Below are 22,676 nucleotides of genomic sequence, written 5' to 3' on the forward strand. Positions count from 1 at the left end.
CTTTATCAAGCAAGAAAACTGAATGATTGGTCTAAGTATTACTTTAACCAAAAAGATCAGGAGTTATTTTCTTTGAATAGAGGGCAGTACTGTGTTTTTTTTTTTTTTTTTTCCATGTTACCTCTATTCTCAATTTAGGGTTTTCTTCTCTGGGAGATGCATTATCTTTGTAAAACAAACATTGCTTTCTCCAATTTTTTTCTGTTAATGGCAAAGAATGGAAATAGAATAAAGTTTTACTGATTTTGAACAAAGTCTCCCTTCTCGCCCCGTGTGTTGCTTGGCGCCGGGCCGCCAGAGGGCGCCGGCCGCTCTTAGGTCACGTGCCCGGAAGCGGCGGTGCCGCTCGCGGCCCTTCCGGCGGCCGGCGCTGACGCCATGCTGGGGCCGGAAGCCGGAAGGCGGCCGCTCGGAGGGGTGTTGCGCGTTGGCGGGCGCGGGAGGCAGCGGCGGCGGAGGGGGGGCAGCGCCCCGAACCGCCCAGCGGCCGCGCCCGGGGCCATGACCGAGTACAAGCTGGTGGTGGTGGGAGCCGGCGGCGTGGGCAAGAGCGCGCTGACCATCCAGCTCATCCAGAACCACTTCGTGGACGAGTACGACCCCACCATCGAGGTGAGGCAGGAGGCGCTGCCCTGTTGGGAGCGCTGCATGACCGGCACTCTGACGGGACCCTGACCCTGACCCCTCAAAAACTCAACTCGGCCCAAACCGAAAGCAAGGGCTGGGACCTGAGCACCTTCACTGGGGTTACTACAGCTGTGTTCGGCTTACCACACACACTTGGGCAGATTACTCAAACCAGATGTTGTCATGTTTGTAGTTAGGCAATGATTCAGCTTTTTTTTTTTTTTCCCCCCTTGTGGTGTAAATGTGTTCACTTAAAGTGCTAGTTTTGTTAGCCTTAGTTGTAAAACATCCAATTGTTTTCAGGAGTGGTATTTAAAAACACTTCTATGACAGTACTGAACAGGTGTGACAGAACCTATATTTGTTTCTGCCCTTGTTTATATGAGTTAAGTATATAAATAATAAGGAGCTAGGTACAATAGCTGACTTTGTGCTTAAAGATCAAGATGTGAGATCAGTGTGCGCAGGATCAGGAGTTCTGGAAAAGCCCCTTCAAAGATTCTCTGCCTGTCCTACTTTTGTTTCCAAAGCAGAGTGCAGGCAGCTAACAACAGCAACAAAAAAGGTCACTTTATTACAGTGTTACTTAGATTTTAGTTTCTGTTGTAGTGAGGGTATTTATAAATTATTCTCTCTGTCCATCACTTGAGGAATTTCTTATGAAGGATAACTAAGGATAATTTTTTTTTTGCAAGAAAGGGTGTGCAATTTTTAGAGTAAAATCTTAAGTGCTTTTAATGTTAGTTATTGATGCTTTTTGCATTGGAGGAGAAAAAAAATAGAAAAGCTCTTCTGAATCATACTCTTTTTAATTTTTCCTGATACTGCCTGCTATTGAAAGAAGTAGTGCAAACTTTTTCTAATCTAAAATTCTCATGTGTTTTTGCAGGATTCATATAGAAAGCAGGTTGTTATTGATGGAGAAACGTGTTTGTTAGACATTCTGGACACTGCTGGACAGGAAGAGTATAGCGCCATGCGTGACCAATACATGAGAACTGGGGAAGGATTCCTCTGTGTTTTTGCTATTAACAATAGTAAATCATTTGCTGATATTAACCTTTACAGGTATGATCTAGTTCTTTACCACTAGGGAGAAATGACTGGAGAAGCATCAAGTATGTTAGCCTTTAAACCCAGTGAAGACTAAATGCTAGAAAAATGTTAAATTTCCCACTTTTTTGGAAAGTTTTCCAAGCTTTCTGTGTTCTGAATCTACACATAATTAGTCACTGGAGAATGGAACAACTATCCAGCTTGTTGTCTTAATCAAATGCTATTTATTCTTCAGAGCATACAGAAAAGGAGACATAAGAAAGTTGGTAGGAAGGGGAAAGCACATCAAAGTGGGCTTGTTCATGGACTTGATGATGGAGTATGCTAGCTATAAAAAGTACTGTTGGATGTTAGAACCTCCAAGGTCCTGTCCAGCCCTGATATGTACTTCTGTAGTACAGAGTTCTCGAGATACTGAACTAAACCAGCTTTTAAATGTAGAAGATAGTTCCTAACAATTTTTTTTTTTTTTTAAGAGAACAGATAAAGAGAGTGAAAGACTCAGATGATGTGCCAATGGTGCTAGTAGGGAATAAGTGTGATTTACCCACAAGAACAGTAGACACAAAGCAGGCTCAAGAATTAGCAAAAAGCTATGGAATCCCCTTCATAGAGACATCTGCTAAAACAAGACAGGTAAGATGCTTCCATTCTTGGTTTGACTTCTTCCTGTGCTGTAAATGCAGAATTGTCAAACTCTTTCCTGTATACTTTTTTCTTACCTGTAGAAGTAAGCACTTTTAAATCCATTTCCAGTTTTAGCTTTTGATTTCCCCACTTACTTGTAGTTTGTAGGAGTTCTGTTTTTATCTCTGGACTGCATCAGTATACAAATGACTTCAGTCTTGCACAGAGAGGGAGGGAGAGAGAGAGAGGAAGAGAGAGAGATGTATACTTTTTTTTAAAGTAGGTGATGTTTGTGTGACAAAGAGAGCTTCATCTGCTCTTGCTGAGAAACAGTTAGACTGTGCAGTTAGCCATGCCAGACCTGTCCAGTTTTCTTGGCTTTTTATTGAAGGCCAATTATGAGATTGTTTACAGAACAATCTTGAGATTTAACTGAAGGACTTCTTCAGAATTGTATTGAATCTGTGGGCCTGTCTAGTCAGCCTGTGTTCTACCTATGTTAATGTGGAACGAAACAGGAAAAGTACAATTGTTAAGCAGTAGCCAAAAAATGGAATTCTAAAATGGAGATATGGCAAGTAGCAGCTTGTTTCCTGCACAGGATTTCTCTATGGTTACAGTTAGCCTTGTCTCTTTTAATGATTGTTACCCTGGATATTTGCTTCAGAGGAAGAGTTAAGAATGTAAGCGGAGAGGTTTGGACATAGGTGCTAGTTCTCTGCTCTGATGAACTGTGGGATAAGTTGGCTACTACTCTTCCTGTAAAAGTATGTGTTTTAAATACATTAAGGGATCCTGTGATGGAAAGAACAGTGATCTCAAAGGAGTCAGGAAAGGAAATACTTTACCTGGATCATTTGCATTCAGGGTGTGGAAGATGCTTTTTACACACTGGTGAGAGAGATCCGGCAGTACCGGATGAAAAAGCTCAACAGCAGCGAAGATGGGAATCAAGGCTGTATGGGATTGTCTTGTATCGTGATGTGATAAGGTGAGCTATGAATTAAGTTTTCGGTTTCTTGTCTGCATGTCTTTAAGTTGTTAATAAGCATGGCTTAGAAATACTGGCTGCTATAGGTTTTCCTATTGTACAGCCTATTGATATCCCAGACGTTTAGATTCTACAGTTAATTACTTTTTTTTTTTTTGATCAGTAGAGAGCAAAGCATAAGAAAAGGAAAGTCTATTCACAGCAACCTTTTGGCTGTAGCCTGTGCATTTCTATTCATAATTGTATAATTCTCTGTATTGTTCTTGTCAGTGCCTCTTTCCTTTGAGAAACCTGGGGGTTTTTTTGTTTTGTTTTTTTTCCCTCTGTATTTGAAGCATGTGTAATTTCTGTCTTGTACACAAGAATAACCTGAAGTAGAAAGAGTGTGCATAATTCTGTGGTCACTGTTTACTGATGATTGATTGACATCTACACGGCTTATTTTGAACTGTTCTTCTGGAACATTCAGTGTTCAAAGATGTACCAAGTAACATAAAGCTAGTGGTGAAATTTATGAATGTCCCAACTGAGTGAGTTTTTCAACTATTACTTAAAACGTGTTGCTCATCACTGTAAAAAACAGACCAGTCCAGGACTTGTACTACATTGTTGTACCACACATCCATCACAAAGTTGTACAGCAGCTAATTAGAGATGCCTTTCTGTTCCAGATGCCAAGAACACCTGGTTAGGATGTAGCTGATGGACGAATCTTGATGCCACTGTATTGCGTCTCATGATGATGCCCTGCAGTATTTTGGTACCAGTTCATTAGTGCAAGGTCCTTTTCTGTGCTCCATCTGAAGAGAACATCTCTGGCATATACCTCTCTGCTCAGTTAATAGAGCAGTCACATCTCTTGATGCACTGGGATTCTTTTCTGATTTATCTGGGTTTGTTCAAGAAGAAAACCAGTCACGAGAAAAGTGAATTTTAGAGACTAAATGCTGTGAAAAAGATGACACTTTACCTCTAGAGTAAAAGCTAGACGTGATTTTTGTCCCCGTTGTATTGGATTCAGATTTGCAGTGCTGTCTGAGAAGTGGCCCTAAAAATTCTTGGCAGGTAATATCAGAGATGGTTTTACAATTATGAATGCCTCTGTCATGTATTGGATTAGTATCTGCTGTCTGTACACCCACACAGCATATCTGCAACATCTGCATTGTCCAAGAGTGCCACTTACCTACTCCTCTATTTTCTGTAATAAAAATGAGATATCTTTGCTATTTAAGTGCCTGTTTGCTAAGAAGATCTGGAATTGTACCCTGTCCTGTCAGGCTAAGGGAAACCCCAAGGACTGGGATTTTTTGGAAGCTTATTGTCTTAAGCAGTCAAGCCTTGAGAAGAATGTGGATGATCTCTTTGCACAACAGGATGCCACAGCAGGAATTTGTAGGCTGGAAAATTCAGTTTGTAAGACTCTTGAACAAGGGAGGACAATGTACTGCATCCATTTTTGACTCTCTTTGTATGTGGAATTGTATATATTCTATATTGTTTTTTCTACAGCATTCGGATTTCTTCCTCTTCCAAGTTGGACCAAATTAGCCAGCTGTTCATTTTAACATTGACTGTCAATGTTTCTGGGCAGCTTCTCAATAGCTAATCTGGTAACTGAAGGTTAGTTCATTTGGACAACTGTTGTTCAACTCTGTCCTTAACTTGCCAATTATTTTTTTCTGAATTATTTTGTCATATCACCAGACTTTAAATATAGTCTCTTCACAATGGTTTTCTGTAAAATGTAGTTGGAGAGTCTCCTTGTCAGGGAAGGAGTCTGGGATTTCAGGTTTACTGTAATTGGTGTAGTCGTTGCCACGGACTTGGTATGTTCAGGCTAAGGGGAGGAGGGCAGAAAACTGAGCTGGTTCTGGTTGCAGCATCCTTGCAAAACGAGGAAGGAGTGAGTTCAGTGATGAATACATAAGTGTATGATACACTGATGGGAATCCGGGGCTTGTTCTAACAGCCTCAAAGTACAAGAGAATTATTGCATAAGTCTTATGAGTTCTTCCTAGAACAAAACACTGTCACCTCATATAATTGGGACATACAAGTGTGGTCACTGTTACAGTGTGGTGTTTCTTGGAGTATATGTCGTTCCCTAGTCTGTGTGCCACTGATACTGGATTCTGTCCTGTGGCCTCAAACAGTGCATTCTACAGCAAAGGCAAATTCTCCTTACCGTCTGACAGAGCAGTGCTTGGGTATGGGGGAGTAATGAGTCTGGAGGCAACAGGGGGTGTATTGGGCCAGTCTGCCAACCCAGCAGGAGTGTGGAAATTGCCGAAGGCTTAATTTCAGTTTAAGATGTATGAATCTGACACCAACAATCTGGAGTTTTCAGTTTCTAATGGAAATTAGAAATCAGTAAATATTGAGAGATTTGTTCCTTTTAATATTGCTTCCTTCACTATTTACATTTGTAATCCTCTTCTTGGAGTGCAGGGTATCAAGCTATATCACCTTTTTACCCTTGATACTCCTAATACATATTTTCTTAAGTTATTTTAGCCTTGACTGATATGACACAGATGTGAATTAAAATATTTTTACATAAAACATGATTTACCAGCAGCATACATAGTGGTGGGCAGCATTATAGAGAGCATTGTGACCTGAATTGAGTTCATTTGCAGATGATCCCATGCCTGCCAGTTAAACATTTGGCATAATCATCACTATTGAAATTTGGGCTGTCGTGCCTATAAACTGCAGTCAGTGTTTGTTTGTTTGTTTTGTTTTTTCTTGTGTGAGAAGATCAGTTATTTGTGAAAGCATTCTTTGAGCCCTGTGGCAGGGGCTGACTGACTGTTCCTAAAGGGAGTTGTGTGACATACTGTTGTCCACTTAATGAAATTACATATGGAAAGGGTATTAAGAGAGAACTTTTGGGATATGTGTCTGGTCACATGTATTCAGCATTTTGGAAAGACTCCAGTGTGGAGTTCCCAGTGTGCCAGGATGGTGAGTTCTTGTCACCCCTATGTTCATGTATGTTTTTTGGATTATTTTGGAAAATTAAGAGTTTCTTTCCTGGCAGGCAGGATTCCAATGTTCAGAGTATGACTGGTTGGTGTCCATGGCCCTGGGAAATCTTTTGCAGCTGGCGTTTGATGTCTAAAGATTGCGTGGGCAAGTATGAAAATTAAATATTCCTTTTGGCTGGAGGTTCATCATAACTATGTGAAAGTGCTTCCAAGAATCATCTCTCTACATTGTGTAGCATGTTCTGGGTGTCATTAAAAAAGTACTAACTATAACCCCAAAGTTGGAAATTCTCAGATTTATATGGGAGCTGGCAAATGCATCTATGTTCTTTTGGGCTACATAAAATCTTAAAAGGGAAGGAGACCTAGTAAGGGTTGATCAGTATGTATTTCACCATTAAAACTGTAGAGGAGAATGCATTAGCTTTTAGGATGGTGCGGAGCTACCCTGTGCAGGTGATACTCTCATCTGTGTTATTTTAGGGTCATATCAGCAAGTGATACAAAATCAGGGTGTCATACCAGGAATGAGCATGAAATAATTGGTTGTGCTCAGTCTCTCATTACATTTAAGAGTAATTATGGTCGGTGAAGATCATTGGCTGCACCTAATGCATATGCATCACATGATGCATCAGGACAAAAGTCAGGTCTTAGGAGCCATCTTCTCGTGGGTTTGGGTTTGGGTGTCAGGATTTATGAACAGAACATTCTAAACACTTTATGGAGTTCTGTGGTGTTGCAGTGATGAGTGCTACCCTCACCATTTAGTTCAGCCCAATAGGTTGAATGCAGATATTCTAAGTAAGGTGCAAATGTCTGGCACATACTTGGCATGACCTGCTACTAGAGGCCTGTGTTTATGCGGCCATGTTCTTTCCCACTCCAGAATCTGATGCGGCTGTTTTGATAAATGAAAACATATGTTTGAGCAGAAGCATAGAGCGGACAGTTTGCTGATACAGCAGAGAGGTTTCAGTGCCAACAGAAAAGGTCTTGTGTCTACACCTGGTCTTGCAGCTGCAGTCTGTGACAGGGCCTGATGAGAGTAGGAGGGAAACTTGTGCAGTCTCCTCCTGCCTTGGCGGGCAGCTCTGATCTTCCTTATTTCTTTCAGCTGGGCCCTTTCTGGCCATTTCATCAAGCCTGACCTCAAAGTCAGTGGGGTCATTAAAAAGACTTAAATTTCTTCAGGCTAAGTCAGGTTCATTATACACATATCAGGTTGGCAAAGTCTTCACCTGCAGGTGCTCCAGATTCAGTCATCTTCATGTCAGTGTTGACACCAGGAGGTACGACAGGAACACATACATTCTCATGTACCATGTTTTCTTTCACTCCTCTCTGTTGTATGATTCTCCCACACAGGATGCTCTTTTAAAACAGCAGCAGATAGCTATCTCTCAGCTTGTCTGATCAGTGCTGTTCTGATCTCTTAGAACTGTCCCTGGTATAATTACATAATAACTGTTTTACAGGTCACTCAGTGTCTGTTAATGGTGTTGAGTTGAACTTGGGAAAGCAGCGTGTTTACTGGAAACAAGTCGGATGCACTTTAATCAGGGCTTTGCTAGCTGTGATTTTCGGGTATAAAATCCAACTGGCTTCTTTAAAAATACTTGACACTGGATTTGCTTGTGGATGACTGGCCAAATGTTACCCTGTTTTTTGCTGGCAACTCCTAGAGCACTGAGCACTGGAAGCACCAAACCCCCAGAGTTTTTGGAGAGATTATTTAGAAGATAAGCACAAAAGTTTTTGCATGAGACAGGTTCCTGGAAAAGGTGTTTTTGTAGATTTATTCTGAATGTTGGTATTTAGAACTACCAACACAACACTTTGTTAGTGCCAGACTAGTTTCACTATCCTGACTAAGAAGAACGGGCATAAATAACCTGACTGAGGCAAAATATTAAAAAAAGTTAAAACACTTGTTCAAAAATTACAGGTTCAAACAGCTGAAAGAAATGTTTCTGTTTTTATGGGCTGAGAACAGCTATTTAACCAGATAGTGTAACACTGTAGCTTGTTCCTGTTAGTGTCCCCACTCCATGATCTTGTTTAAACAATGGTGCTCAGATTTTGTTCTGCTGTCATCAGTAGGGCTTTGCAAAGTAACGACGATGCTCAAGCTATCACTGCTTTTACATATAGTTCAATTACTTAGAATTGGATTTCAAGCAATTTCAGGCCTATGGGGGAAGGGAGAGTAATGAAAGTTTGAATTATATTCTAACTCTCTACTTGGTCCTTCTTTACTCCTCAAGCCTGTTTGTGTACAATGTCCAGGATTGTTGGGAAGTGTTGGGATCTGGACTTTGCATCCAAGGGCTAAGTTGCTGTTACTTTGTATAATTATTTGCTTTCAGTAATGTATCTTTTTTGTTTGAATTTAAATAAATTATTTTGCTTCTTACAGAACTTTTTTTAAAGAATAAACTCTGTGAATTCTTTAGTTGTTTCTTTTGTGGTGGTGATCAGAGGGAGAGATCCACAACTGACTTACAGAAAGCCTATCAGTGCTATCTGTGCTTTCTCGACAGGATCTGGATTTACTCAAATTGTTGATTCTATAATGCAGCATGAATGGCTGTATCATATATGTTTGCTGTAGCACCAGTAACAGGTGAAATCTACTTTAAGACGCACTATAGGCTTGTTTCATACCAGTCTGTATTGTCACATGCATCTTGTGTTACTGTTGAGTCTTTATATTTGCAATGAAATCTCTCATAACATTTTTGTTGACTTTGTCCTTGGACTTTCCAAGAGCAAAAGGGGAGAGGAAATCTCTTTACTCAGTGTTCCAGGAGTGAAATCAGCTATAAAGTTCTTCTTGTGTCCAAAATCATGCTCTCCATTAGGCTTTTAAGTTATTTAGTTCAGTCTTAAATAATTTGATGTTGGCTTTTCTCCTGTGTAAGGCAGTGCTGTGTTGGACCACTATGCTTAAGTGTGTTTCTTCTAATACATTGTGTCAGACTTCTGGAACACAGAGTCTGTTCTGTTTTCTTTGTGTAAGGAGCTAAAGAATAAACCCCTCTTAACAGAAGAGTTCACCATACCATAATGCTACTGTGCTGAACAATGCTTTTAAGCTTAAAAAAAAAAAAAAGTCATGTTTGTGAGTTTGAGGTTTTCACATCCCTTTATTTGTATTTACTGGCTGGTTCCTGCTATGAACTGTGCACATTCAGAGTATTGGAGTCTAGAGATGCTGCAAGGTAGGGTGCAAGCACCACCTCTTTTGAATGGCAAGTAATAGAGTGTTATCCCTTAGCCTGGGTGTCAAAAACCAGAGCTGCGAAGGGGGGATGTTCAGACTAGACTGCTGGATCTTTTTTTTTTCCCCTAGCAGTAGCTCTCTATCTATCTTCACTGTCAAGTACTCCAACTATTCTTGCCATCTTCAGTGTCCGTGAAAGTCCAGTTTGGTTATGATGTTATTTGGTATTTCCACAAATAATGTGAGTGGGATCAGAACAGTCACCTTGTTCTTGTTTTTCTCTCTAGGCAGCATAGAGGTATCTAGCCAGTTGTGAGACAGTATCCCCAGCTCATACCAGTTTCCATAGAAGAGCGGTTGTTGCACAGCCTGACACAGGGCTGCAGTTTGAGAAAAGGTGACTCACAGTAAAGCAAAAGGTGCTGCTCTGCGTAGATTAAGCTCATCATGTGCCAAGAGGTTGCAACTGATGGCTTTTAGGTGAGGTTTGCCATTGAAAGACATTTCTCCCATTGTCAGAAAGATCCACTTTCCCTGATGTACAGAGCTTTGTTGTATTCTGTGTACAGAACTTGCATCATATAGCTGCAATAGTTGTTGTCTGCATCAAAAGGAGAGATTCAGAATCTGAGTACAGATGGGCGCTTAAAGGCAGGGGCTCTTCTGGCTTATAAGGAAAACTTTCCTCTGGTATGATTGTCATCCATAATGATCTGTTCCTAAAAACCAGCTCATCTTATCAGCTCACATCTTATCAAAGGCCTCTTATTCAATTTTGTTTCATGCCAGAAGAGAGGCTGATATATCTGAACAATCAGTTGACAACCACTGATTTAGACAGCCCTGAAGGAGTCTGCAGGGGATGTCTAAGAGTGGTGCGTGTGGAGAGGAACTTGCTGAGGCTCCCTTTAGTGCAAGTTGCTGTGGCAGAGCACATCAAGGAGTGCCCTCATGAGTCTCCATGTTATCCCCTATCTGTTAATACTTTTCTTCAGGAACTGAAATTGCTTTGTAGCAAAACTTGCCCTAGGCTTCTATTTGGACAGCTACCCCAGTGATATGGCTGGTCTCCTGAGGAAACTGTAGGAAGATCCTGCTAAATACTCTGTACTACCCAAATTTCTGGTGTGTTTGGCTTTTTTTTTTTTTTTTCTTTGACTAGACCTATGCAGAATGAAGGCAGCTCAGAGTTGCAAGGTGGGATTGTTAGAGACGCTCTGAAGGCTCTGGGTGTGAATCGCTCAGTTTCCAGCTGAAAAAGAATGGGAAGGTGGCATGTTTGCATCCAGTACTTCAGTTTAAAGAGGCTGTAGTTCTAACTTTAGCACAGCATACTCAACCTTTACTCATATTTCTACTGTGAACCCAGTTAATTTGACCCTGTGGTTTAAAAAGGTGACCTCTGCACCCTAAAGGTTATTTTTGGTTTCAGATGTGAATCCCAAGATCTTGATATTATATCCAGGAAGGTTCAGGGCAAATAAAATCTCTATGGAAAAGCAAACAAGCAGGAACTGTTTTTTTTATAGATTTTAAATGAAATAGTTAAACAATAATGTGATTTGGAAACTTGCAAGCAAAGAGTAAAGACAAGAGTAATTCAGAAATTGAAGACTGCTGACCATCATGAGAGGAGATTAGGTACTGTAGACCAAGACTGCAACAGCATACTAGCATTGGCCTGTTGGCTGCACCTCTGCTTGTTGGGGGGTGAACCAATTGATATTCTTGGTAAATACCTGGGAAGTGGGGCTAAAACTCCCTGAATTCTGGAGAATGCCCTAGTTGTAACCCAGTCTGTCTTGAAGTTGTATACACTGAATAGTGATCTTTCAGAAAGAGTTTTTGGGTGCTTTGGAAATGATCTCAGCTGGAGATGCTGGTCCAGGTCTCAGCTCGCATGACTTCACTGATTAGTTGTAGCACAGGCTTCCTGTGCATCCATAGACAAAATCAGTCTGTGATTTGCACCTTATTTCTAACTCTTATGCAAGTAACTCTTTCACTTATTCCAGTCTTCTTCTGGAACAAGGTCTTTTCTTAGCTGTTCCTACAAAATAATAGCACAGGAAGCCCTTACGTGCATGTATAATCCCAAACCATATTGCCTTTTCCAGGGGTGCTGGTTATTCTGTTTCCTTCTGTCATAAGCAAAGTCACCTTTTAAACCAGCAGCAGGCCTGTGCTGACATATACCCACGAATGCTTTACTTGATCTCAGTACAGTTTATCTCCAACTGCATCAAGGAGCGAGGTGTAAACAAACAGGAAAAGACCCTTTTCAAACCAAAACCGTTGTGTCCTCCTGACCAGTTTAGGTTCACTGCTTCCCACCAGGAAGCTGAGTCAGAAGCTCAGGGCTGCTGTGGTGACACGCAGGGCAGTACAAATCCAGACTGTTTTCTTCAGACAGGAACTGTTTTCCAGCTCCATGTGAGAGATCTGAACGAGGGCTGAAGAGATTCTCAAGGACTGGGTGCAGTCTTCATTGCCTGTATGCTAGAGAGAATCTGCTTAACACCAGGCATTAGGAGGCATTTCCCAAAGTGATACCCTGCCCTGCCAGAACCAAGACACCTTGTGGAGCTTAGAGGAGGGTTTCCTGCTGTACCTTGGTTTGTGCTAAATGCTGGTCACTGCAAGATATGCCATGCTTATGGTTTACCACACAGAGTTATGTAACACCTAGGCTTGCCAGCTAACTGAAAATCACTTTGCTGCAATTCAAAGTTTAATAAAAGCAGTTCCTGACAAGCTCAGGAACAAAATCATACCTTATAACTCCCTGTACTTCCTGATTTTTTTTTTTTTTTTTTTTTTTTGTTTCATTCAGCTGGGAAGATGTGAGGACATCTGTGCAGCTCTTGTAGCTAAAATCCAGTCTTTCAGTTAGATCCTTCTCTCAGTTAAAGCTTTCTCTGAATAGGACACTGATTGGTGGGAGCTCACCATTTTTACTTAGCCTTTTGGCCCGCAGCTCCTGTTCTGATTAAAACATCAGCCCTGTGCCTCGAGATTTCCTTTAAACTATTGGTCCCGTGCATAAGACATCAGTTTTAGTGTCTCTTAAAAGACTGACTTCTACAGTCTCTTTAGAAAAATAATTGCTCCTGGACATGGTAATCTGTCCAGACAACAGGTGAAACTTCACTGAATATGAAAGGAAAGCCTAACTTGGGGAGGGGAAAGAAAAAGTTAAACTCGAGCCCTGGCTTCACCTGTTTCACTGCAAATGCTTTTGGATGCGCTTTAAATAGTCCTATGGTTGACCTCCCTTCTTTTAGAGCAATAGAGTCTGGTTACAGGGAAGGGAAAGCAATGAAATTGGTTGTAGGCTGCTGTGTGGTCAGTCGGCTGCTTGTGTCCTGTTGTGGTAGGGTGTTACCTGGGGCTCTGCAAACTTGCTGCAAAGATGTCGCGGGTGAAAATTCCAGGTAGGTCTGAAAGCCAGAAGTGAAGCAAGGAGCCATAGAGTCTGCAGGCTAACAAGCCTGTCCTGAGACTTTAATGGTGCAGTATCTTTGCAGTCTAGGGGACTTAGCTGGGTCTTCGAGGGTTTCTCTTCCTACTCAGAGACATTTTTAGAGGGTGCAGCAAAGAAATGGCAGTATCATTTAAATCTTGTGTTCTGCTTGTACTGAAAAAAAAAATTGTTCCCCTTTCAGTATCATGATATCACTAAATCATTGTAGAAGGGGTCAGAGGGATTTCAGGCATTTCTAGTCAGCCTGGCTGAGCTTAGGAGCTGTGGTGTGCTGCACCTCAGGGCATGGGGAACACAAGCGGGGCATCAGGAGGAAGGCCAGCCAGGCCTCACAGAGGGGCACGTGACTGCTATTTCAGAGCCCTGAAGAACATCAGCACCCAATAGCGCTGATACAAATGTGTTTAGGTTCTGTGTGTTGTGATAGACAATGTCCTGATAAGTGAAGCTAGCATTGAAGCCTGGCCCTACAACATTAGGCGGAGTTTGTTGACCTTCATGAGTGTAATTTTCGTCCACTACAGAGATGAAAGGTCAAACCAGGCATTTCTGAAATACTTAGTTTGCAAATGAATACTGAATTCAAATGCCAGAAATGATCTTTCAGCAGTTCAGGAAGATGCTATTTCTCAGCAGTGCCAACTGTGCCCCTCACTGTTTCATGGAGTGGTGCCAGCCTTTAGGTCTTTTGATATATGAAGCTGCTATTTCTTAAATATTGTCCTAGCACCCTGGAGCTCCTGTTTAGGAGATGAGCCTTGTTTAGGAGAGTTCCTTCCTCTATGGAAGGAGGAAAAACATTCTGCGATTTCCCTCACACTTGTTTTGCTTTATTTATATTTATTTATTTTTACAGAGGTCCACCCTAAAGTAACTTCTTTTGGATACGCCCCATTCCTAGTGGATTCAATCCATCAGGGGACAGATACAATGCTTCCTCTCCTTTATTCAGGCTGGAGCCCCCAGTATGATGCCTTGTCATCTTACTTCATGCTTGCTGAGGCCTTATGTGTCAGCAGCAAACATTTTTACAGAGGCATCTGTCATCCCAAGTCCCTAACAGTGGTCAATAATGCGACAGTGAAAAGAGCTGCATTTTCTCTTGTAAGAATGGGTTGGTGTCTATCGATGATACAGCAGCTTTCCAACAGCAGGCAACTTGTGTTACTGAAATTCTAATTTTGGGATGTTGCACTGCTGAGAAATGGACCTAGTGCCAGAATTTTACCATGTGTTTACAGCTCAGCACAAGTCCCTTTGCTTCAGCTGTGGGAGAAGGAAGCCCTAGTGCTATGCTTCCCCCCTAACCCACAGCTAGGACCTTGGAACTGCAAGTTCAGGGCTACAGGGATAGACTGTTGCTTTTTCTTCCCTCAAGACCCTGTGGGAACGTAAATTGGCTAGGTTCAGTGCTGAAAATGCTTTCCAGGTCTAGCATGCTGCTGTTGTGCATGTCAGTCTTTTCCGCTTTGTTCCTTATCTGCTGACCATGTCCTGCCTGACATGTCAATGGTGTAGTCCCATGTGTCCATCTCTCAGCATCAGTCCTCACTATGTTTCATGCTAAGCTGCCACCTACCCGCTCAGTTAGTGCCCATAAGCTGCTATGCAAATGTGCACTTCCAGGAGAGGTTCCCAAAAGAGCCCTTGGATTCTTGTTTTATGGTATTTTGCTGGCATTGCATGGGCTTTTAACAATGCCCTTTCCCCTTCTCCCTGTAACTCCAGACAGCCTTGAGTTCCTGGAGGCTTTTGTGGAGTCATGTTGGCACCTTTGCAGCATGCTGGATGTGATGAGCTGAGAGGGTTCTAGGCCATATGCTGGCTCCCTTCCAGGAGATCTTCAGCTGCATTGTGATGGCAGAAGCTCGGTGCTTTAGCTGACAGCTGGCTTGCCACTGCTCTGCATCCTGTTGGCACATCAGTATCTGGAAGCTTCAGGGGACACCTCTGCAAATTCTGTCCAAAGCCTTGCCTCCCAGTCTCTAGAGCAACCTGACTTCCCTGCAGGAGCTGCAGAAACCCCTCTTCTTATGCACCTAGCATGACAGCAGTTTTATCTTGCTGTGAGATGCTCAGATCAGTATGCCAAAGTGACTTACAGCCCATCTATGGTCAGGGTGGAGCTGAAATGCTACCTCTGTAGGAGCTGTATGCTGGGAAAACCCTTGGAGCCCAGTACCTGTTCCAGTCCATTCTCCTTGGGCAGCAAGTTGGCGGGCAGTAACAACAAGGCTCTGACCCAGTACAGCTTGCTGTCATACACTGCATGGTTGGTGTTTTGAGGGGATGGGGGGCAGGCCTTGTAGCATCTTTTCATTTCCACCTCTGTCTTCATCCTGCCTGGGTGGCTTGTGGAACAAGAGGGTCTTGGATTTCGTGGAGCTGGAAGGGCTCTGCCAATCTTTCCCCTCTACCCTCAATGATGCTCTCATAAGTGCCCTTCCTAAGTGCTTGCTCTTTTCTGTGCCTCTGTGCTCCTCTTGGACTGTGGGCTGTGCTCAACCTCTGTGGTGTGCTGGGGGCATCTAAGCATGTTCCTAGCCCACTGTGTGCAGCACAGACCCTGTAAGCTTGTTTCAAAGGTTGGAGGGTGCTCAGGGTCTTCCAGGCAGAGTGGAGATGGAGGTGTCATAAGGAAATGACAGCTGAGCTCTAAGCTGGGTGTAAGGGGCACCTTCCTCTTTGGGTGGCTGGGAGCCAGGTGCCTGTGTGACCCTGCACTTTTTCCTTGCAGAGATGGATGAGGCAATGCGGTCCTTCGCACAGAAGGTCTTTGCCTCAGAGGTGAAAGATGAGGAGATCAGGCAGGAGATCTCACCTTTTGATGTGGAAGAGATCTGCCCTATCTCGCGCCAGGAAATGAGAGTGCACATGATGCATCAGGAGAGTTCTGCCACAGCGGAGAAGTGGTGAGCAACAACCAGGGCAGTGGTGGGAAAGAGAGTAGCAGTGTCTGCTCATCCCCAGCCAGATCTGGAAGAAAGTGGGGCGAACGTAATTCAGGGCCTGTGAAAACAGCTCGCCACACACAAAATGGGTTAAATCCTTGGTAGTCCCAGGGCATCTGTTGGGTGCTTCAGGGGTTCCTCTCCAGCTGTTCCCACGGTCCCCACACAAAGACAGTCCTTGCCTACCTGGACATCAGCACTACAATGGCCACAGGGTTGTTGGCGAGGGAGACGTAGAGTTATTCCTCTGGAAAGATGTGACTTCCAAAGACCATGCTTGAAAGTCTGTGGCTACTTTTTCTTCTGTGGCCTCTGCTCTTGGCTGTGCCTGTCCCCACTGTTCTTGGAACCAGTTTAACACTGCTCCTCAGTGTGCTGGGTTTAGTTCCTTTTGCCTTTGTTGTCTCCCTTGGTAAGTCCTGACTCCACATGGGGAAAGGGATTTGTGTCTAGCCCTGCAGCGGCAGGGCAGCAAGGGCTGAGGAGTATGAAATGTCCAGACAGTGGGGTCAATGCTGCACAGACCAAAGCAGGCACCGTGCGCAGCCTGGCACTGAGTAACTTAGGCTAACAGGTTGGTTTTAGTATGTGTTCAGCAGTCCCCGACATGTCTGGGGAGTAGCCCAGGCTTTCAAGGTGCTCCGAAAGCACTGGTGAGACAAGCCGTGTTGTGCAGAATTGGGATGCGGCCATGGTAAGCACCCCATGGTCCCTGCATGTGGCCAGGGGGGCAGGGCTGTTTGCCTGAGGCTTTCCTGCCTGGCAGGAAGAAGCGCCTGCTCCGCCTGAAGACAATTGCACTGGCTGTCCCTGTGGCTCAGAAGTCCATGACCAGACTGTCCACTATTGATGAGGTCATCTCCACCTCCCCCCTGTACCAGACTGTGCCTGACTTTCAGCGGGTACAGATCACAGGGGATTATGCCTCTGGGGTAGGTACTAGTGTGGCTGTACGCTTCCCCATGCTGACTCCCACCTCATGTAGTCCCTGCCTATCCTTCACTAGGGCCCGGTTTCACCAGTCTGCACCCGGCACAGTGGGGAAAGCTGTGTCTCCCAGCTCAGTCTGCACCTCCCAGGCATCTGATGGTGCCCTGCTGCATCTATGGAGGAATGCAAACTGAATGCCTTGGCAGGAGTCTCTGGGATGCTGCATGCTTTCCAGGGGTTCTCTGAACCAGGCAGAGGGGAGGAGAAGGCAGAGTGGGTTGTGCTCATTCTGTCACTGCCTGTTCCTGCCTGCACACCACCATGTCTGTCTGAAACCTGCACATCCTATGTTGGCTCCTCCTCCCCCTCCTTTCCTCTTCCACAGCCTGTTGTGTTTATGCTGCTTGTGAGATGCTGCATGGCAGAGGAGCAATTAGGGGAAGCTGGAACTCCCTTCACATGGAGGCACCTTCCTTTTGCTGCGACTGTAGCTAGCTGCAATGCTGCATGGTATTCTCCCATGCTGCCCCAATCTGACCTCTCTGGGCTGCCCAAAACACTTGTCTGTGCAATAAATCAAAAATTCCTGACGTACTGGGTCCGTGTATGTTGTTGGTCCTGCTTCAGTTTCAGCCTGGACTCCAAAAATAGTTCCTCGTGTTCTGGCCTGGCCTGGCTTCCATTTCGCTGCCAACTACAGCTTGAGGTGGGAAATGTAAGGGGGGGATGACAGCTGGGATTCATTTGTTCTGGCTTCAGGAACTTCTCTCTGCCTTGGGCAGGACTTGGCCCATCATCCCCTCTTTGCCCTGCTCAGCCAAAGCAGTGGGAGGGAGGGGATAGTGAGGTATATATCTCACTGTAAGCAGAGCTGTATCTCTGCATCCTGGTCTGCCAGGGTCTCAGGTGGCTAGGTTCCAGTTGTGGTGGCTGCATTCAGCAACAACCCTCTTGCAGGTGACAGTTGAAGATTTTGAAGTTGTCTGCAAAGGTCTGTACCGTGCCCTGTGCATCCGGGAGAAATACATGGAAAAGTCTGTGCAGAGATTCCCCAGGACCCCATCTCAGTACCTGCGCACTATTGAAGGCGAGGTCTGGAGGGCGAGTGACGCTGGTCCAGGTACATTCAGGCACCTGGAGGGTTTTTCTCCAGCCTCAGCACAGGGCAGACAAGGGTCAGAAAGGGATTGTCAAAGTGCTGTGCAGGGGAGCTGCTTACCCAGGCATCCTCTTCACTCTCACCAGTGCAGGGCTGTCCCTGCCCTCTGTCTGGGGTGGAGGAGCACAGCAGGCTTGTGTGGTCGTGGCAGGCAGCCTGTGCCTCATGGTACTCTCCCTTTGGTCCAGTGTTCACTCCACCAGTGAAGGATGGACAAGATCCCTTTGCAACTGAGGATCTGGAGGAAGACCTGGGGTACCATATCCAGATGAAGGATGGAGTAGTTTACATCTACAGTGATAAGGCAGCAGCTGACAGAAACGAGCCAAAGGACCTTCCTTACCCCAGCCTTGAGCACTTCATTGATGACATGAACTTCCTCTTGGCCCTGATTGCGCAGGGACCTGTGTAAGTGCCCAACCCTGTGCTGCTGGATGCAGCTGAACAAGCCTGCCTGACCTGGCAGAGGGAGGACCTGGGGAAATCAGGGTTGCCCTCTTCTCTTTCTGGGGGGAGGGCAGCATGAGCTCCTTTGCCTCATGTGAAAGCTGCATTCCCACGTGTGACTGGCCCTGTGCCTCAGTGAGAGGTAAGGTGCCCAGTCGCTGTTCTGCCCTTTGCTTTTATTAGTAAGACCTACACTCACCGGCGCCTGAAGTTCCTCTCATCCAAGTTCCAGGTGCATGAGATGCTGAATGAGATGGAGGAAATGAAAGAGCTGAAGAACAACCCCCACCGAGACTTCTATAACTGCCGGAAGGTAAATGGCAGGGCTCACAGCTCTGGCAACTCTGGAGCCAAGCTGTCTTGGTGTCTGCCCTGCTGTGGGACATGTGGGTGTTAGATTCATGTGGCACCTTCACCATTCCTGCTTATGGGAAGGGGGTGTCTGGGCTGCTTTTGGCCTGTGCCCATGCTGGGGCATGATCCCCACCACCATTCAGGTGGGCTCACCCAAGGGGTTGGTTGGTTTCCCTTTGACACCAAAGCATTCCATCTCGAAGCTGTACGGTTATTCCTCTGGCTTCTCAGGTAGACACACACATCCATGCTGCAGCCTGCATGAACCAGAAGCACCTTCTGCGCTTCATCAAGAAGTCATATCGTGTGGATGCTGACCGGGTAGTTTATGATGCCAAGGGCAAGCAGCTCACTCTGAAACAGCTTTTCCAGCAGCTCGGTCTGCATCCCTATGACCTGACAGTGGATTCCCTGGATGTCCATGCTGTAAGTGGTAGGGCACCTACTGTAAAACCAATCTTGGGTCACCCTCATCCACCCCCTCTAGGCATGGCTCTTCCCCTCTCTGGGCACATTGCCCATGTTGGTGTTTGTGGCAGAGTGTAGCAGCTCCTGTCTTTCCCCTTCTGGAGTGTTTGGATCAGTCCCCGTCCAGCTGCTACCCTTGGACCTAGTGTTCATTTGCAGTGTTTGTCCCTGAACATCTGCACTCCAGGGGCGGCAGACATTTCAGCGCTTTGACAAGTTCAATGCCAAGTACAACCCCGTGGGTGCAAGCGAGCTGCGTGACCTCTATCTTAAGACAGAGAATGCTATCAATGGCGAGTACTTTGCTACCATCATCAAGGTGAGAATATAAGGAGGAGGGAGCAGCTCAGCTGTGGGACTGTTGTGCCCCAGGGCCTGGAAGATCTCCATGCAACTGCCTGCTCTCTTGGTTTGCAGGAGGTTGGCTCTGATCTGGAGGATGCCAAGTACCAGCACACAGAGCCTCGACTCTCAATCTATGGGTGCTCAGCTGAGGAGTGGTCCAGGCTGGCCAGCTGGTTCAACAAACATCGTGTCTATTCCCCCAACATGAAGTGGATGATCCAGATACCCAGGATTTAGTATGTGCTGTGGGTCTGGGAGAGCACTGTCCCTTATAGTATGCTGTGCCTGATTTTTTGCCCTGAAGGGGTTATGGGGAAAGTGGGCCGCATTGTTACTCTGCTAGTGGCTAATTCCTGTCTCTGTCCACAGTGATGTGTTCAGGTCTAAGAACTTCCTCCCACACTTTGGGAAAATGCTGGAAAATATCTTTGTTCCTGTGTTTGAGGCAACTGTCAATCCTCAAGCCCACAAAGAACTGAGTGTCTTTCTACGTCACGTGAGTGTCACCTGATGATGCGGTCAGGGTATGGTGAGCAGTGACGTTCCTGTTTGCACACAACTCATGGTGTTGCTCTGACATGGGAAATGTCAGAGGTGGGCTTGTGGCCCTACTGCCACGTTCTGGGAGGGGGGAAGCTGTCCAGAGGAGGAAAGTTCTGTGAGCTGGGCTGCTGTGGGGCTGTGAGAGATGCTGTCCACTTACCTCCTGGAGAGGTAGTTTGGTGTGAACTTTATTCCTATCTGCTGGTAGAGTTGTCTGCCCTGCTCGGGGTTTCCCAAGGAGCAAAGACTGCCTTCTTGGCCCTGACTCTGCTTCTGGATGAGGTAGGGGTACAGGCTATGGCCAGACTATGGAGAGCTGTGTTGGGTAGGGTGAGCCAGCCTACCTGAGGATGTTGAGGTGGGGAGCTTTGAGACACAGCTTTTTTCTGTTGCTGTGCCAAGCAGATCACTGGCTTTGACAGCGTGGATGATGAATCCAGGCACAGTGGACACATGTTCTCCACCAAAAGTCCAAAGCCAGAGCAGTGGACCTGTGAGAAGAACCCATCCTACACCTACTATGTGTACTATATGTATGCCAACATCCTGGTGCTTAACAACCTACGCAGGTGAGGCCCAGGATCTTCTCAGGGACCTGCCTTACAGGTGGCGGAAGAGGGGACTGCCTTGCAAGTTGTCTTGGCTGTTTGATTGTTGGTGTGGAAGAACTGGGGCCCTCCTTGCTCTGCCACAAAGGTGGCTTGGAGCTTCATGTCCCAGAGCAATTTCCAAATACTCCTCAGGAAGAAGTGTGATGGATTGGAGTGAATGCCTTAGGACTGCAGAGATAGCATGCATAAGGGAGAAAAGAACACAAGTAATATGCCCCTAGGGTCAAGCTGGGTTCTTTGAAGACCCACTGGTAGGGGTGGAGCAGGACTTGAAGCTTGGGGGATCTTGAATTGCATGCCATGTATCTCTGTTGCTTGCCTGCTCTGAGTCCCTCTTCCATGTGCCTAGGCAGCGTGGTATGAACACTTTCCTCTTCCGACCACACTGTGGGGAAGCTGGGGCTGTCACACACCTTCTTGCAGCCTTCATGACAGCAGATAATATCTCCCATGGCCTCAACCTCAAGAAGGTGAGTGGAATAGCCTGCCACAGAGCAGCCCAGGAGTGGCAGAGGAGGAGAACATGTCCACAGCCAGCCTCCACTGGAGCTGACAGTTACTTGTGCCTTTGCTTTAGACTGACATTGACAGGCGGATGTTACATGATTCCCTGGGTTTCCTTAGGCATGTCTGGTGCTATAGCTGGGAAATGTGTCCAGATTTCCCAAAGTTTCAGCCTGACAGACCTATCCTTGGGTAGGGCTTGATCATTGGAGCCAGCTGAGGTCCCAAATCATACAGATTTGAATTTTCTTGGCTTCTCATGCTCCATGTGGGCCCTGAAGGACCAGTAGCCTGCCTGTCCCTTTTCTTGCTGGATAGGAGCTCTGTGCACCAGAGCTGGGGACTGGGCTGATTTCAGCCCCTGGAGAGGTGGAGGGCACAGCAGCTTTATCCCTAACCTGACAGCTCTGCTCTCCTTTGCAGAGCCCAGTGTTGCAGTATCTGTACTTCCTTGCCCAAATTCCCATCGCTATGTCCCCACTCAGCAATAACAGCCTCTTCCTGGAGTATGCAAAGAACCCATTGCCTGAATTCCACCAGAAGGGTCTCATGGTGTCCCTTTCTACTGATGACCCTATGCAGTTCCATTACACCAAGGTATGGCATGGGGCATGGCCTCCTGGGGCCAGGAGCATCTGGGCTTTGTTTTTGGGCAGCATTTGCAGCGGGTTCAGTGCACCGGGTGATGTTGGGCCAGCCCCTGCAGCAGCACAGGCTGCACAGGCAGTGCAGGCAACACGTGGTGCACCAAGTCCCCTCCGCTAACGCCTGCTGCGCCAGCAGGAGCCCCTCATGGAGGAGTACGCCATTGCTGCTCAGGTCTTCAAGCTCAGCACCTGTGACATGTGCGAGATCGCCAGGAACAGCGTTCTGCAGTGCGGGCTCTCCCACGAGGTAGGCGTGCGCCGGGCGGGAAGTGGGGTCGGGCTGGGCAGCGGTCGGGACTGGGCTCTGCCGCCCCGGCGCTGCCACAGCTGCGTGCCTGAGGCCAGGAGGGGCTTCTCTACGCCGCCTGGGGCAGTGGCCTCGGGTGCTGCTGGTGGGGGAGCCTGTGCCTGGGCGCAACCGGTCTTGTTTCTGCTAGGAAAAAGCCACGTTCCTGGGAGAGAACTACCAGGCGGAAGGGCCGCAGGGCAACGACATCCGCAAGACGAACGTGGCCCAGATCCGCATGGCCTATCGCTACGAGACCTGGTGCTACGAGCTCAACCTCATCGCCGAGGGCCTGAAACACGACTAGGAGCGCGCGGGGCGAGGGGACACCTGCTGGGCCCGGGGCCGGCGGCGGGCTGTGCCGCCCCGGGGCCGCGCCGCGACCGGAGCCGCGGCGTAGTAAAACCGCGTCCCCGAGCCGCCCGGT

General features: G+C 46.3%; 2 protein-coding genes across 5 annotated transcripts in view; both read left to right on the forward strand.

Annotated features, from left to right (window-relative positions):
- The first annotated feature begins 379 nt into the window (after nucleotides 1–379).
- Nucleotides 380–5,047, forward strand: NRAS (NRAS proto-oncogene, GTPase). 2 transcript variants are annotated; one of them, XM_026077291.1, is made up of 5 exons: nucleotides 388–612; nucleotides 1,517–1,695; nucleotides 2,160–2,319; nucleotides 3,178–3,301; nucleotides 3,973–5,047. In XM_026077291.1, exons 1-4 carry the CDS (start codon nucleotides 502–504, stop codon nucleotides 3,295–3,297), a joined length of 570 nt encoding a protein of 189 aa, XP_025933076.1. In that variant the 5' UTR covers nucleotides 388–501; the 3' UTR covers nucleotides 3,298–3,301; nucleotides 3,973–5,047. The 2 variants fall into 2 exon arrangements, with proteins under 2 accessions (XP_025933077.1, XP_025933076.1); XM_026077292.1 differs by lacking the exon at nucleotides 3,973–5,047 and having other exon boundaries at nucleotides 380–612; nucleotides 3,101–3,295.
- A 3,763-nt stretch (nucleotides 5,048–8,810) lies between these two features.
- Nucleotides 8,811–22,676, forward strand: part of AMPD1 (adenosine monophosphate deaminase 1) — a 21,747-nt gene continuing 7,881 nt past the window's right edge. Inside the window, exons 1-14 of one of the 3 annotated variants that reach the window (XM_026077288.1) lie at nucleotides 8,811–15,916; nucleotides 16,722–16,887; nucleotides 17,843–18,005; nucleotides 18,233–18,452; nucleotides 18,675–18,804; nucleotides 19,077–19,271; nucleotides 19,501–19,632; nucleotides 19,731–19,894; nucleotides 20,028–20,154; nucleotides 20,607–20,770; nucleotides 21,162–21,282; nucleotides 21,740–21,913; nucleotides 22,100–22,210; nucleotides 22,401–22,628. In XM_026077288.1, the coding sequence (XP_025933073.1) occupies nucleotides 15,744–15,916; nucleotides 16,722–16,887; nucleotides 17,843–18,005; nucleotides 18,233–18,452; nucleotides 18,675–18,804; nucleotides 19,077–19,271; nucleotides 19,501–19,632; nucleotides 19,731–19,894; nucleotides 20,028–20,154; nucleotides 20,607–20,770; nucleotides 21,162–21,282; nucleotides 21,740–21,913; nucleotides 22,100–22,210; nucleotides 22,401–22,556 (2,196 nt within the window). In that variant the 5' untranslated portion in view covers nucleotides 8,811–15,743 and the 3' untranslated portion in view covers nucleotides 22,557–22,628. Of the gene's footprint in view, nucleotides 15,917–16,721; nucleotides 16,888–17,842; nucleotides 18,006–18,232; nucleotides 18,453–18,674; nucleotides 18,805–19,076; nucleotides 19,272–19,500; nucleotides 19,633–19,730; nucleotides 19,895–20,027; nucleotides 20,155–20,606; nucleotides 20,771–21,161; nucleotides 21,283–21,739; nucleotides 21,914–22,099; nucleotides 22,211–22,400; nucleotides 22,629–22,676 lie in introns of those variants that run through there. The other 2 variants (XM_026077289.1, XM_026077290.1) reach the window with 2 other exon arrangements.

This window comes from Apteryx rowi, unplaced genomic scaffold, assembly GCF_003343035.1.
Source record: "Apteryx rowi isolate R43461 unplaced genomic scaffold, aptRow1 scaffold_45, whole genome shotgun sequence".
Lineage (NCBI taxonomy): Eukaryota > Metazoa > Chordata > Aves > Apterygiformes > Apterygidae > Apteryx > Apteryx rowi.

Coding starts and splice junctions, on each gene's coding strand:
- NRAS (XM_026077291.1), top strand. CDS start 502: ATGACCGAGTACAAGCTGGTGGTGGTGGGAGCCGGCGGCGTGGGCAAG. Junction 1,696..2,159: donor GCTGATATTAACCTTTACAG/GTATGATCTAGT, acceptor TTTTTTTTTAAG/AGAACAGATAAAGAGAGTGA. Junction 2,320..3,177: donor CATCTGCTAAAACAAGACAG/GTAAGATGCTTC, acceptor ATTTGCATTCAG/GGTGTGGAAGATGCTTTTTA.